The 16,585-nt window shown below is 44.1% G+C and overlaps 1 protein-coding gene across 2 annotated transcripts in view; it reads left to right on the top strand.

Annotated features, from left to right (window-relative positions):
* The window catches only part of LOC149443833 (tetraspanin-4-like), a 122,724-nt gene that overhangs the window by 35,193 nt on the left and 70,946 nt on the right, over positions 1-16,585 (top strand). Inside the window, exon 2 of one of the 2 annotated variants that reach the window (XM_089655155.1) lies at positions 15,473-15,552. In XM_089655155.1, coding sequence (XP_089511281.1) covers positions 15,484-15,552 — 69 coding nt within the window. In that variant the 5' untranslated portion in view covers positions 15,473-15,483. Of the gene's footprint in view, positions 1-11,544; positions 15,553-16,585 lie in introns of those variants that run through there. The other variant, XM_089655154.1, reaches the window with a different exon arrangement.

Genomic DNA, 16,585 nt, shown 5'->3' with positions numbered 1-16,585 from the left:
TATTATACAGGATTTATTATTATTATTAATATTATTATTATTATTATTATACAGGATTTATATATTATTATTATTATTATACAGGATTTATTATTATTATTATTATTATTATTATTATTATTATTATTATTATTATCATTATTATTATTATACAGGATTTATATATTATTATTATTATAGAGGATTTATATAGCGCCAACAGTTTGCTCAGCGCTTTACAACATAATGGGAGACAATACAACAATACAGTTCAATACAAGAGGGATAGGAGGGCCTGATCCTCGGAGCTTACAATCTAGTTATATTGCATACGGCCAAAATTGTAGTATTTCATATATATGTCAATATATTTGGGAAGAAAATTTTTAAAATATATTTAAAATATATTTTTCTTCCATATGGGAACCTGTACAGTTCTCCGTATTCTACTAAGGTCACATGGCACAAATGGGGGGGTGGTCATTTGCATTGCCACAGGGCGCTGGCACTTACAAAGTGTTAGCGGTCTATTAGGACTACATAGGCGCTTTTCACTTACTTCAAAAATTGTGTAAAGGGCAAAGTACAATAACCCTTAGTAGCCAATCAGATTTATTGCTGCTGAAGTTAGGCAGGCCATAGATCATATTGCATTCTGGTTGCTGGAGAGACGGGAGGCAATACAGCAACAATACAGTTCAATACAGGAGGGTTAGAAGGGCCCTGATCCTGGGAGCTTACAATCTATGAGGGAGGGGCTACAAAGGTAATAACTGTGGGGGATGGACTTATTATTATTATACAGGATTTATATATTATTATTATTATACAGGATTTATATATTATTATTATTATACAGGATTTATATATTATTATTATACAGGATTTATATATTATTATTATTATACAGGATTTATATATTATTATTATTATACAGGATTTATATATTATTATTATACAGGATTTATGGCGCCAACAGTTTGCTCAGCGCTTTACAATATAACGGGAGACAATACAGCAACAATACAGTTCAATACAAGAGGGTTGGGAGCAGGGGCGGACTGACAACTCATGGGGCCCCGAGTCAATAGGGGATCATGGGGCCCCTGTGTCCTCACCCACACTCAAACCACACCCAAAAAAGCCTATCAAAGGTACTAGGGGCATCTCATGGGACCCCCTACTGACTCTGGGCCTTCGGGCAGTGCCCGAGGGCCCGAATGGTCAGTCCACCCCTCCCTGGGAGACTTTCAATCTAAGAGGGAGGGGCTGGTGGTACAAAAGGTATTAACTGTGGGGGATGGACTTATTATTGTACAGGATTTATATAGCGCCAACAGTTTGCTCAGCGCTTTACAATATAAAGGGAGACAATACAGCAACAATACAAGAGGGTTGGGAGGGCCCTGGTCCTTGGAGCTTACAATCTAAGAGGGAGGGGCTGGTGGTACAAAAGATAATAACTGTGTTGGATGAACTGATAGGAGAGATAGAAGATTCTGTTATTATCTGAAGGCAGGATAGGCTTCCCTGAAGAGATGAGTTTTCAGAGACCGCCTACAAGTGGGCAGAGTAGGCGATAGTCAGGTAGATTGGGGTAGAGAGTTCCAGAGGATGGGGGAGGCTCTGGAGAAGTCCTGGAGATGAGCATGGGAGGAGGAGGAGACAAGGGAGCTAGAGAGCAGGCATCAGTGGGCGTAAACAATGCCTCATCATTGGTATTAACGGGAGAGATAGTGCCCCATCACTGGTATCAATGGGAGGAATAGTTTCCAATTGTTGGTGTCATTGGGAGGAATAGTGTCCCATTGTTGGTATCAGTGGGAGGAATAGTGCCCCATCATTGGTATCAATGGGAGGAATAGTTTCCAATTGTTGGTGTCAGTGGGAGGGATAGTGTCCCATTGTTGGTATCAGTGGGAGGAATAGTGCCCCATCATTGGTGTCAGTCGGAGGAATAGTGCCCCATCATTGGTGTCAGTCGGAGAAATAGTGCCCCATCATTGGTGTTAGTAGGAGGAATAGTGTCCCATCATTGGTATCAGTGGAAGGAATAGTGCCCCATCATTGGTATCAGTGGGAGGAATAGTGCCCCATCAATGGTGTCAGTGGGAGGAATAGTGCCCCATCAATGGTGTCAGTGGGAGGAATAGTGCCCCATCAATGGTGTCAGTGGGAGGAATAGTGCCCCATCATTGGTGTCGGTGGGAGGAATAGTGCCCCTTCATTGGTATCAGTGAGAGGAATAGTGCCCCATCATTGGTATCAGTGGGAGGAATAGTGCCCCATCATTGGTGTTAGTAGGAGGAATAGTGTCCCATTGTTGGCGTCAGTGGAAGGAATAGTGCCCCATCATTGGTGTCTGTGGAGAGGAATAGTGCCCCATCAATGGTGTCAGTGGGAGGAATAATGCCCTATCATTAGTGTCAGTGGGAGGAATAGTGCCCCATCATTGGTGTCAGTGGGAGGAATAGTGCCCCTTCATTGGTGCCAGTGGGAGGAATAGTGCCCCATCATTGGTGTCAGTGGGAGGAATAGTGCCCCATCATTAGTGTCAGTGGAAGGAATAGTGCCCCTTCATTGTTGCCAGTGGGAGGAATAGTGCCCCATCATTGGTATCAGTGGGAGGAATAGTGTCTCATCATTGGTATCAGTGGGAGGAATAGTGCCCCATCATTGGTATCAGTGGGAGGAATAGTGCCCTATCATTGGTATCAGTGGGAGGAATAGTGCCCCATCATTGGTGTCAGTGGGAGGAATAATGCCCCATCATTGGTATCAGTGGGAGGAATAGTGCCCCATCATTGGTATCAGTGGGAGGAATAATGCCCCATCATTGGTATCAGTGGGAGGAATAGTGCCTCATCATTGGTGTCAATGGGAGGAATAGTGCCCCATCATTGGTATTAGTGGAGGAATAGTGCCCCATCATTGGTGTCAGTGGGAGGAATAGTTCCCCATCATTGGTGTCAGTGGGAGGAATAGTGCCCCATCATTAGTGTCAGTGGGAGGAATAGTGTCCCATCATTGGTGTCAGTGGGAGGAATAATGTCTTATCATTGGTGTCAGTGGGAGGAATAATGCCCCATCATTGGTATCAGTGGGAGGAATAATGCCCCATCATTGGTATCAGTGGGAGGAATAGTGCTTCATCATTGGTGTCAGTGGGAGGAATAGTGCCCCATCATTAGTGTCAGTGGGAGGAATAGTGCCCCATCATTGGTGTCAGTGGGAGGAATAATGTCTTATCATTGGTGTCAGTGGGAGGAATAGTGTCCCATTGTTGGTGCCAGTGCCAGAAACTATGCTCCACTGTTGCTGATGGGAGGAATAAAACCAAGCAAAGGGCCGCATCCGGTCCCCGGGCCACAGTTTGGGGACCACTGCTTTTACAGGCTCCAATGTAAAAACATTTTTAAAAATCACTTTTTTTTTATATGGGGGCATTTATTAATCTTTTAAATTTTAATTTATTAATCTATTAATTTGAAATATGCCTTTGATAGCAGTGGGATGCTTTGCCTTCCTTTAGGAAAGACTTGTACATGAGTGCCGGATACCTGGTCTTACATAATACTTAAACGAGAGCTATTGTTAAAATAAAAACACGACCCAACAGGGCACCCGCCTACAATGCCAAAACGCAGTTAATATTCTGATTTAAAAACAGAAAAAACTTTTACTTGTCATGAATAAAAAATGCTGCCGCTCTCAGCCTAGGCAGGAAGCTAGATTGCAGAGCTTATTATGTTGTACTGAACCACCCCAGAGAGTATCTATATTTATTGCTGAGTACCAACATCCCTAATACATTCAGAATATAGGTTGTTGGCTCTGAAGTGGGATTTTAGCCGTACATTTTATGTTTAGGCAGGAAAGAATATCTGTAAAAAGAATTATAAACTCTATTTCTATCATATACACTATTAGAACCTTGAAATACATTATATAATTTTTTTACTATTATTTTCTGCCTTCACAAATATCAAAATGACCACTAAAATAACAATTTACATAAATAGTTTGCTAACATTTTGGGATTATTTATTACAGGTATTTATAAATCATTTATAAATCATCAATTTAACCACATGCCGGGCACGGCTGGGCAAAAGCACGTTTTAAAACGTGTGTTTTGAAAACAGGTAGGGGGCACGCGCGAGGCGCGCCGCCGCCCTACCTGTCCCGCCGATCATAGCTGCAGATGTCAGTCGCCGGGTCACGTTACCGGCTATGTCCCGGCGATCGGCGGCAATCGTTGACAGAGAGCACAGCTGCAGTAGCTGTGCTTTCTGTCAGTTCCCTGACAGCTCCAGGACACGCTGATCGGGACAGAAGAGTTTCTCTCTCCCAATCAGCAGTGTCCCGTGCAGTACACACCCCCGCCCCCTAGTAAAACACTCCCCCTCACACAGATAACCCTTTACCTGAATAATAAACTCAACCCCTTCCTCCCCAGTGCCATTAGTACAGTGTCAGTTTTTTTTTTGCACTGATCACTTTATTGGTGTCACTGGGGATGTCAGTGACCCCAAGTCAGTTCCCCCCCAATGTCAGAATGTCCACCACAGTCCCGCCATAAGTCGCTGATCGCCACCATAAGTCACTGATCGCCGCCATTATTAGTATAAAAAAACCCTAAAAATTCCAGTATCTTTCCCGCCATTTGTAAACGCTATAACTTTCACGTAAACCAATTAATTTACACGTATTGGGTTTTTTTTGTAGCAAAGACATGGAGCAGAATGCATTTTGGCAGCAAAAAGAGGCCTGGTCATTAAGGGGGGTAAATCCTCTGGAGGGCAGCATTTTACATATATATTGTACATTCACATCAGTCCTGGGGAGCTTACAATCTAAGGTGCCTAACTCACTTTCATATACATACTAGGGCCAATTGGGCTACCATCTTTGGAGTGTGGGAGTAAGCTGATGCAGGCACAGGGAGAACATGAAAATGCCATGCAGGTAGTGCCATGGTCAGGATTCAAACCGGTGACCCTAAGGGCTCATGTACACTGCAGCTGGTAAACTCACGTTTAGGAGCTGTTCAAGGTTTTTTTCAGCAGCCCCTGAACTCTCCCTAATGTTTTCTTTGTGTCCATGTCAGGGGCGGACTGACAACTCATGGGGCCCCTGGGCAATAGGGGATCATGGGGCCCCTGTGTCCTTGTCCAAACTCAAAAAAGCCTATGAAAAAGGTACCAGGGGCATCTCATGGGGCCCCCTACTGACTGGCAGTGCCCAAGTTTCCAAATGGTCAGTCCGCCCCTGGTCCATGTACACATCGTCGTTTACAGTCGTTTACAGGCATTTAAGTTTACAGTGGTTTTTTTGAACGCAGAAAACTTGTGTTCCGAAGTCGATTTTATAGGCGTTTCAAACGCAAAGCGCCTGTAAACGCGGAAAATCGGGTTTATAAACATTTGCGTTTGAAAATGTTTTTTAACTCTTCCAGTTCCCGATGCTGTCCAGAACCTTTTTTCATCATGAAAAATACATGCAAAGGTGCTCAGATGGACAAAACACTGAACACAGGATGTTCCTACCAAGCTTGACACACATTGTAATGACCAATTCACACCTCAGACCTCTCCCACCCTTGGAAACAAAATATATGTTAATGAACATTCACACCTCAAATTCCTCATGCAGACCCCCTGCTAGGTGGCCTTAATGACGCCCTCCTCCAGACACCTTTCCCACCCTTGGAAACAAAAGAAATGTTAATGAGCAACTCACACCTAATTATCTCAACACATACTGCTGTCTCTGCTTCTACTCTGTATTTCTCTGAAACAGTCTGAAATAGTTAATAGTTTACCACTTTTCAGTGCATTCTGGGAATTTGGGAGGCTCTCCTGTGCTTATCTTTAAAAAACGCTTCTAAACACAAACGCACATAAACGTGTTATGCAAACGCAGCTAAACAGACGTTTTTTAACCTATGTTTTCCAGCAGTCAGTTTCCATCATTTAGAAGTGTCCCATGTACATGGGGCCTAATGCTGCAAGATGGAAGTGCTAACCACTAAGCCACTGGGGTGCCCTTAGCTCAATCAACGCATGTTTAACCACTAGCCTACAGGGCACTTTTACCCCCTTCCTGCCCAGGCCAATTTCCAGCTTTCAGCGCTGTCACACTTTGAACGACAATTGTGCGGTCATGCAACACTGTACCCATATGACATTTTTATCATTAATTTTGAGACAGATAGAGCTTTATTTTGATGGTATTTAATCACCTCTGGGATTTTTATTTTTTCTTAAACAAACCAAAAACCACTGAAAATTTTTTTTTAAAAAAGTTTTTTCTTAGTTTTTGTTATACAATTTTGTAAATAAGTGATTTTGCTCCTTCACTGATGTGCGCTAATGAGGCTGCAGTGATAGGCACTGATAGGTGGCACTAATGGGCACTGATGATGAGGCACTGGTAGGTTGCACTGATGGGCATTGACAGGCATCACTGATGGGCACTGAAAGGCAGCACTGATACATGACACTGATAGGTGGCACTGATAGGTGGCACTGACTGGCACTGATAGGCGGCACTGACTGGCACTGTTAGGCGGCACTGACTGGCACTGATAGGCGGCACTGACTGGCACTGTTAGGCGGCACTGACTGGCACTGATAGGCGGCACTGACTGGCACTGTTAGGCGGCACTGACTGGCACTGATAGGCGGCACTGACTGGCACTGATGCGCACTGATAGGTTGACACTTACTGGCACTGATAGGTGGCACTGATTGGCAGCACTGATATATAGCACTGATTGGCATTGATAGGTGGCACTGACTGGCACTGATGGGTGACATTGAAAGGCAGCTCAGATGGGCACTGATATGTGACATTGATGTGGCACTGATGGGCACTGGTATGTGGCACTGATGAGCACTGATGGGCACTGACAGGTGGCACTTCTGGGGCCACACTGATCATCAGTGCCCTGATGATCAGTGTACATGTCCCCTCCGCGGAAAGCCGATTACCAGCTCTCCTCTCCTCTGTCAACGTGACAGCTCGTGAGGAGAGAAATGCCGATAACGGCATTTCCGTGTTTACATGTGATTGGACACAGCTGATCACATGACCGAGCCGACATCTTCCGCTCTTTCCGTGATCCCAAAAATGGACCCCAACATTTGCCTGATGAAGAGACCTGCACTGGTTCTGATGTTTTTTGACATGTTGCTCATGCTCTAATAACAACAGATCCATTTCAAGAAGACTAAGGTGTGCTGGCGACATACACCCGCCGGCCACTTTATTAGGCACATCTGTTCCATTGCTTGGTAACACAAATTGCTAATCAGCCAATAAAATTTTTTACTGGACATGTTTAATAGCAAAAAGTCAACAATGTTTTTTTCTCAAAATTGTCAGACTTTTTTTTTTATAGCACAAAAAATTAAAACCGCACAGGTGATCAAATACCACCAAAAGAAAGCTCTATTTGTGGGGAAGAAAAGAACGTAAATTTCATTTCAGTGCAGCGTTGCATGACTGTGAAATTGTCAGTTAAATTAACGAAGCGCCGTAACACACAGAATAGCCTGGTCTGGAAGGGGGGGAAATCCTCAGGAGGGCAAAAGAGTTATATGGGAAAATTGCACATATGGTATAAATTGTATTATTTATATCTCGTGGCACTGGTTTACAGAGTATTTACTATTTGCATATGTGGGAACACATTTTATTTATTTTATTTTTATTTCAGGTACTTATATAGTGCTGACAGTTTACACAGCACTTTACATATATATTGTACATTCACATCAGTCCCTAACCCTCAAGGGGCGTACAATCTAAGGTCCCTAACTCACATTCATACATACACATACTAGGGACAATTTAGGCAGAAGCCAATTCACCTACCAGCATGTCTTTGGGGTGTTGGAGGAAACCAGAGTACCTGGAAGAAACCCATGCAGTCACAGGGAGAACATGCAAACTCCAGGCAGATGGTGCTGTGGTCAGGATTCGAACCAACAACCCTAGTACTGCCAGGCGGAAGTGCTAGCCATTTAGCCACTGTTCTGCCCACATTTAACCCTTGCTCACATCTATGCGGGTGGTGCCGCTGTGGATTGGCACAAAAATCTATGCAGCCGCACCACCTGCACAGAGGAATGCGGACCCGTGGGTCTAATGGCACGCCGCCTACACTAGAAAATGCAACCGTACTGGGAACCGAGGCTGCGTTTTCCAAAGAAGTGCAGGGACTTTTTCTCTGCGTGTCACGGGCACGAGAGTCCATTCAAATGAATGCAAAATGCGGCCCTCAGGACCGCGGAGATGTGAACCTAGCCTTACCCTAGATTCACATCTGTGCGGGTGGTGCCAGTGCGGATCCGCACCAAAATCCGTGCAGCCGTACCACCCGCACAGAGAATTGCAGACCCCCAGGCGTGTGCCATTAGTTCTTATGGCACGCCGCCCGCACTGGAAAACACAACCGTACTGGGAACCAAGGTGGTGCCGCTCGGAGCCGCACAAAAATCTGTGCAGCCGCACCACCCGCACAGAGAAATGCGGACCCGTGGGCGGGTGCCATTAGTTCTAATGGCATGCCGCCCACACTGGAAAACGCAACCGTACTGGGAACCGAGGTTCCCGTGCGGGCTGCGTTTTCCAAAGAAGTGCAGGGACTTCTTCCCTGAGTGTCACGGGACACGGGAGTCCATTCAAATGAATGTAAAACGCGACCCGCAGGACCACAGAGATGTGAACCTAGCCTTACCCTAGGTTCACATTAGTGGGGGTGGTGCTGTTGCGGATCTGCACCAAAATCCGTGCAACCGCACCACCCGCACAGAGAATTGCAGACCCGTGGGCGGGTGCCATTAGTTCTAATGGCATGCCACCAGGGGCAGACTGACAACTCATGGGGCCCCCGGGCAATAGGATCATGGGGCCCCTGTGTCCTTGTCCAAACTCAAAAAAGCCTATGAAAAAAGTACCAGGGGCATCTCATGGGTCCCCCTACTGACCCCGGGCCCTTGGGCAGTGCCCCAGTTTCCAAATGGTCAGTCCGCCCCTGCACACCACCCACACTGGAAAACACAACTGTACTGGATACCAAGGTGGTGCCGCTGCAGAGCAGCACAAAAATCTGTGCAGCCGCAGCACCACACAGAGGAATGCGGACCCGCGGGTGGGTGCCATTAGCACTGGAAAACGCAACCGTACTGAGAACCGAGGTTACAGTGCGGGCTGCGTTTTCCAAAGAAGTGCAGGGACTTCTTCCCTGCGTGTCACGGGCACGGGAGTTCAAATTAATGCAAAACGCGGCCCGCAGGAGCCTTACCCTAGGTTCACATCTGTGCGGGTGGTGCCGCTGCAGATCTGCACGAAAATCCGTGCAGCCGCACCACCCGCACAGAGGACTGCGGACTCGCAGGCGAGTACCATTGGTTCTAATGGCCATTAGTTCTAATTAGTTCTAATGGCACGCCACCCACTCTGGAATACACAACCGTACTGGGAACCAAGGTGGTGCCGCTCGGAGCCGCACAAAAATCTGTGCAGCCGCACCACCCACACAGAGAAATGCGGACCCGCGGGCGGGTGCCATTAGCACTGGAAATCACAACTGTACTGGGAACCGAGGTTCCCGTGTGAGCTGCGTTTTCCAACGAAGTGCAGGAACTTCTTCCCTGCGTGTCACGGGCACGGGAGTCCATTCAAATGAATGTAAAACGCGGCCCGCAGGAGCCTTACCCTGGGTTCACATTTGTGCGGGTGGTGCAGATCCACCACCCGCACAGAGAATTGCGGACCTGCAGGCGAGTGCCATTAGTTCTAATGGCCATTAATTCTAATTAGTTCTAATGGCACGCCACCCACACTGGAAAACACAACCGTACTGGGAACCAAGGTGGTGCCGCACGGAGCCGCACAAAAATCTGTGCAGCCGCACCACCCGCACAGAGAAATGCGGACCCGCGGGCGGGTGCCATTAGCACTGGAAATCACAACTGTACTGGGAACCGAGGTTCCCGTGTGAGCTGCGTTTTCCAAACAAGTGCAGGGAGTTCTTCCCTGCGTGTCACGGGCACGGGAGTCCATTCAAATGAATGGGCTCTCATGCCCGTGCAAAACGCAGCCCACAGATGTGAACCGGGGGTGAGTGTCAGCAGCAGTATCGCATTGGAGGTGGGAGTTTGCGCTGAAGTTACATTGTAATATAAAAATAGACCATCACAAAGGAAAATAGTTCTGTTAGCCCATAGCATGCAGCCCAGATTCGTCTCACCCCGGAGTATTAAACCATCGATCTGGTTGCTACAGGCAATTACTGCATCATTTTGCGTCTCCCATTTCCCCAAACCAGCCGTTGGCACACTTTAGAAAGGGGTTAAATAGCTTGCTGAATAGGTGCCCATGCTGCATCTGTCGGCTCTCATTTGTCTTTGATGTTCAGAAAAAAGCTCAGCGAATATCCCAGATCAACCAAAAGCGGAAAGGATCTGAGCACTGACCCCGTGGCGGTGTAAGTTTCCCTACAGACAAAAGTACAAGTTGCTGCATTGCAGTGCAGGGTGACATCCCACCCCTCCGTAAGCTGTGCTGCTCCACTTTGGATCCAGTATAATTCCTATTTTCCATGTAATGTGCGAATACATATATCTGTAGCACAGCCTCTCATGCTGCATGCGTCTCTTCCCATCTGTCCCACTTATCTATGTTAACCCGTTGTGTGGCTGCTTTGCACCGCTGAATACATTTTCCTATGTTCTGCCTGCATCTACTTTGATGCCTTTCCAATTCCCTGGTCCCCTGCTCCCTCCTCACACATCTTTGACCCTCTCTGTGCGTTGACTGCAAATATTTTCCTCCTTTCTCTTTCCCAAGCTTCCCTTACCGTTGTCAGCCAGATCTGGAGCTGTCATCGTCGTTGGAAAAAAAAAAAAAAAAAATCTGTTTTTTCAGAAAAAAAAAACAAGCCGTAGAAAAAAAGCACTTGATTGGCTTAGCACGGGCTCCTGCCATTGTGGGATTTCATACATGGAATTCATATTTTTTTTTTTTTTTTGCTTTTATAATGGTTAATAATGGATCTCATAAGGTTAATGATGAGCTGCAGCTGGAAAGTGCATTCGGAATATGCTCTGCTCCCTGAAGACTAGGCTGGAGAGGCATCTGAGAGCAAACTCCGAAAGTGGCTCTTTGCTGATAATGCAGAACAATGAAAGGGAACCTCTGACGACTGGCCGGTCTATGTGAGATGCAGCGTGTTCTTGCTGCAGCTGGCAACTCACCTTCGCTGCAATCGTTTGTCCTCCTGCTGCGTTGGCCCTTATAGGATTTTGGTTTATTTTATTTTATTATTTTTTTTTTTGTTCAAGAAGTCAACCTCAGCAGGTTTCTTTTATTCACCTAGCATTGTTTCAAAGCTCTCTGCTTTCTGGGGGATTCTGATTTCAGCTGAACAAGTTAGCCATGCAAATGCAGCACAAGACTTGTACCGTATAAAGAAGTGCCCCTAAGACTGGAGAAACCCTTGAGCTGTCTCTGGGTTTGCTAAATGTTTTGCCCTTTACGCTTAGAAAGGTAAGTGAGGAGCAAAAGGAGAATCCATTCTGTCTACCTGAGAAGAACAGATGTCCTACCAGCGGTCTGGTGTACTGACCTGTCCCTGAGGAGACTCTTGAAGATCATGTGGCTAGCTCTGCAGGGGGAATTAATCTTTGACTCGTTCAAGGAGTGATTAGTATGTCAAAGAACCTACCAAAGATGAAAAAGAGCATTGTCCTTTAAAAATAACCACATCACGGAAAATCCTGTTATACACAAAGACTGACCACACTGAGGACTTTTTCCCAGCTGGATACATAGACGAAGTGCTTGGTCATGGAATCTAAACTAAACACAAGTTGGGACCACATGACATCTTGACCTCTGCTCTCCATCTTGTTCTAATCTTTCTGACCCATCACTTTTTTTTTTTCTTTGTACCACTTTGGAATTTCACTCTTGCCTTTCCAAACTAACATCTCTATTTGTATGCGCTCCCTCTTCATTAACTTCTTCCATCTGTTTCAAGAAGACCATGTCAACACATCACTCGATCTGAATGTTCCTTCACTTCCAAGAAGACTGATAATGTTCTCCTAAGTTTGGATAAAAAAATGTGTTCCTTGAATTAGAAGTATATGTGAACCACACACCATTATCTTTTGTGTCGTGAACAAACTTTGACCTAGTTTTAGAAGTATCATGTTCTTGTAGTAGATGTTCTCCTAGATTGTAAGCTCGAAAGGGCCCTCTTACCCCTCGTACGTTGTTTGTTATTGTTGTACTGTGCCTTGTATTGTCCCCCCCTATTGTACAGCGCTGAGCAAACCCTTTGGCGCTATATAAACTCGATGTAATAATAGTAAGCACTGGATATTGAAGTTTGGTTTTGTTACTATCAGTTTTTACTTCTCTAGTTTTTGGTGGCCTTTGGATGTGACGTTGTAGAACTAAATTATTAATTGTGTTTGATAGGTAGCTAAGGAAACAATGATTCCATTGAAATAGTTTTGTGGCAGTTTCCAAGGATACCTTATGAGATGTTTCCTAAAAGTAGACTTCTTGCCTAAAATACAGAGATAAAATTTATTGACTTGGCCTCGTCCTTTTAATGTTGGCTGTACAGGAAGGTGTTGAGTTAATGCCACGTATTTTCCACCTTGCTCTGGGCACATGATAGCTAAGAGCTATACCTTTCTGCTCAGAAGCTCGGTAAAGAACTAGGATATCTTCTACGGAATAGTAATGTTCTTGCTGGCATAAATCTGAACATTCCCTACTGGGAGAAACAATCCCGTCAATTTTAAAGGGATATTAAAAGACTACTTTATCAGAGTGCTCTGAATTTAAGTATACGCATTAAAATCAGCGCTAAATATTTCTGACTTTGGCCGTACGTGCTTTACAGAAGTTTGCTGATTATGGATTATAGATTATTATTATGTAGTCATTTTACGGCAATTTACATGCTGTGCAATTTCCAAAGAGGCGTACGCATGTAACAAAGGCATACTGAGTCAGGACACAAAGGCGGTAAAGACCAGCCTGCTTGTTCATAAAGGTCATGAATGATTTATGGATTGTTGAAAATTCTAAATTCATCTGCCAATTGATGTCAGATCTTTTTTCTCTTTATTAATATCTAGGGCTTTGATAATTACTCGAAAATTGATTGCAGAGTACCACTTATAACGGCAATTATTCCTTTTAGCTTTATTTACTTGAGGATGCAGTGTATGTGCAGAGAATGTATAAATCCCTTTTTAATACTTGGCATTTAAAAAAAAAAAATGTCAAGAGTGCTTGATCTGCCATTGATTTTAGCCGGAGTGGATAGTTTAATGTAGGATTCTTCAGCCTATTTAATCTAGAACACAATAGGTCCCTGGAGATTATCTGTTCCAATCGTCAAACATAGAAAAGCTGAACATTGGACTCCAACAGTGGTTTTCAACATAGTTGCTGTCTGGATTGTAAAACTTCTACAGGTCAGACCTTAATTTTGTTCTCAATTCTTGATTGGTTATCCAGTTATGTTGGTAAAGTCCTAATGGCATTGGCTGAAAAAAGAATCCTTGTGATATTTGCATTGACATTTTAACAAGGGCTGTTTTCAAACTAGTTATGGCAATTGATGGTAAAGTCCTAATTCTTGGCATTTAAAAAATAAATTTCAAGAATGCTTGATGATTTCTGCCATTGATTTTAGACAAGGTGGATACTTTAATGTAGCCTATCTGTCTAACCTAGAACACAATAGGTCTCTGGGGATTATCTGCTTCGATTGTCAACCATAGAAAGGCAGAACATTGGACTCCAACAATGTTTTTCAACGTATTTGCTCTCTGGATTTTAAAGTTTCTACAGGTCAAACCTTGATTTCCTTTTCAGTTCTTGAATGGTTATCCAGTTATGGCAATGGACGGTAAAGTCCTAATGGCACTGGCTGAAAAAAGAATCCTTGCGACATTTGCATTGACATTTTAACGAGGGCTGTTTTCAAACTAAGAGATGAAATTATAGATAATCTGAGCATTTTTGTGCCATTAAGGATCACCTATTATTATTATTCCCTGTTCCTATGTATTGGTAGTTATCCTCAACATTGTATATTTTATTTGTGGCTTGTCATTGGAAATTCCATTCTTATGACCTCCGGTAAATAAGATCCCAGCTGTAGAAATTATGCTTGGTAAAAGTCATCCTCAGTCATCTACACAAGGATGATGCATAGCAACATGTGGTCTCTGCTGTAGCTAGGCCATTTAGATGTTCAGCATGGTAACACCATGGTACGGTGAACCCCTTCAGCCTTCGTGGTAGGTTATTTGAATTAATACCTCCACTTTGCTATTTTACAAATATTTTGTATTCCTGCGTATGCTTTTATCTTAAAACTTGTCAGAAGCAACATGAAAGGAAGCCCAAGGGTATGTGGAGACCGAATATCTAATTAGTGTGGGCTTCCTACTGCCAAGCGGGGGTTGCTGCAAAACTAGTGAAGAAGATCAAAGCCAGTAATGATTTGAATTTGATCATACTAAACACAATGATGTTAGTTCTCATCTCTTTACTGTAACCTAAATATATCCTATTTTCAAATATGTATAATTTATTTTCTTCTTCCCCTTGAAGAATTAAGCTTGGTGCAGGAGAAGGCTTGACTATGTAGCGTTCAAGCTCTTACTTTGTGTTCTTTGGAAATTGCTTGCTGAGTTCTGTCGTTTTATTTTTTTTTTTCAAACCTGGGAGCACAAGTTTACGAGTTCGGAAGCCATTTCGGTTGCCAACAATCATTTTTCCGAGACAAATAAAATCTGTGCTTCTACTGACAGTACCTGTCTGAAAAAAGCAATTTGTTGCTTCTCGTCCCAACGCTTGGATTAGTCCGGACGTGCTTTGAAAAAGACGTTTTTGTAAAATTATTGTAAAAATTTATACCAATGGTGGATCTCTGAACAATGGATTAATGGAGTGAACACTTTTAAGGGCAAGACAGTACAATCTAGGTACCGATAATACATTTGAAGACACATTCTTATATTCACAGTAGAAAAGCAGCAAGTTAGGTACCTACCACCATCTTTTCAGCACATTGAATACCTGAATCTTGCGTTTTTATCTTCTAAATTACATTACCAACACGTCTATTGTATAACCAAGTCAAGCTTGCTGAAAACCGGATTATTATAGCACATATAGGGGTACTCTTTTAGATTTTGGTATACTAGACTGAACTCCTACAGAATGCATACTTCCAGCAGTGACGACCCCAGCTACAGTCAGAGCTCCCCACCTCGGGGTCGCAGGGCACGATGGAAAGGCGTATACCGAGGACGTTGGGGGGTTGCGGACAGCTGTTCGTTCAGCGGGGTGCAACCTAATTCTGAAGAGCAACAAACAGGGGAAGCCAAAAAGGAGAACAGAGTTATTGTCCTATATCTGGATCTCTCTTTTCTTTTACTTCTAGAACTCAAGAAGATGAGTATGACACGCGGCTGCCTGCTCTGCATCAAAATTACCATGTTCATCTTCAACCTCATCTTCTGGGTGAGTACACCAGGGGGTGCACTGTTCTGTTTTTAATACTAATTTTGGAGTTTTTATTATAAGGCATGAAATGTTTGACTTTTACACATTTGTATTGGTTTGCCATGCCATATCTATTGTTTCAAAGGGTTTTTTGTTTTTAAAGAGTACACTCAGTTTATTGATTTCCCTTAAAGTGGTTGTAAACCCTTATATATACCCAGGTGATCCACAGGGATTGAACAAATCCTCCTACATAAGTTGTATCTGTTTATCTGCAGTCTTCTCCTCTCTACAAATGGGTGCGTTTTTGGTGCGTTTTTTGAGCCACGTAACTTTTTTTCACAAGTGCAAAGCAGTAAAGATGCTCAAAAACGCATATGCTTTTTTACCGCGTTTTTGCATCAGAGCAGTGTGAAATTGTCTAAAAAATAGTCCCTGGGGTTCAGCTTAAACCCAGCTCTCCCCAAGAACACATACTTGCCTTCCTTTCGCTCCCCCTCTGCTCTGTTCAGTACTTGGGAAGTAAAAAAGTCCTGTAGAAGCTACGAGTCACCCGAGTCATAGTCTGCACAGGACAATGGACTCCACATGTGAAAGCTCTGATTGGTCACATGGAGCGAGTTGTATGCGCCTCCAGAAGTGGAAGTACATTGAAATACCAGTGTTTCCTTCTGCTCCTATTGCTGAATAGAACAGAGGGACATTAAAGGAAGTATATGATGCTGGAGGTGGGGGGGCTGTTGGGGTGTTTGTATATGATGCTGGAGGTGGGGGGGGGCTGTCGGGGTGTTAGTATATGATCCTGGAGGTGGGGGGGGGGTGGTGTTAAAGCATACTGTTACTTTGCACTGAACTAGCAGATAGTTACTTTAAAGATACTTTAAACCCCAAATCTAGGAAGCTTAAACATTATCCTTTGCAGTGCACTGCAAGGGTTAATTGCTTGTTTACAAATAGGGGGGCATAGAAAAGAAGATCTGCTTACCCGACCCCCCTCTTCTCCACGCTGCTAGACTTTTCCCCACAGCAACTTCTCCCTCTTTATGGTCTA

Source organism: Staurois parvus, unplaced genomic scaffold (genome assembly GCF_062004578.1).
Source record: "Staurois parvus isolate SC_StPar_1 unplaced genomic scaffold, SC_StPar_1.0 ptg000827l, whole genome shotgun sequence".
NCBI classification, from domain to species: Eukaryota; Metazoa; Chordata; class Amphibia; order Anura; family Ranidae; genus Staurois; species Staurois parvus.
Note: the sequence above shows the minus strand (reverse complement) of the source record. Positions and strands in the feature narration are given on the sequence as shown.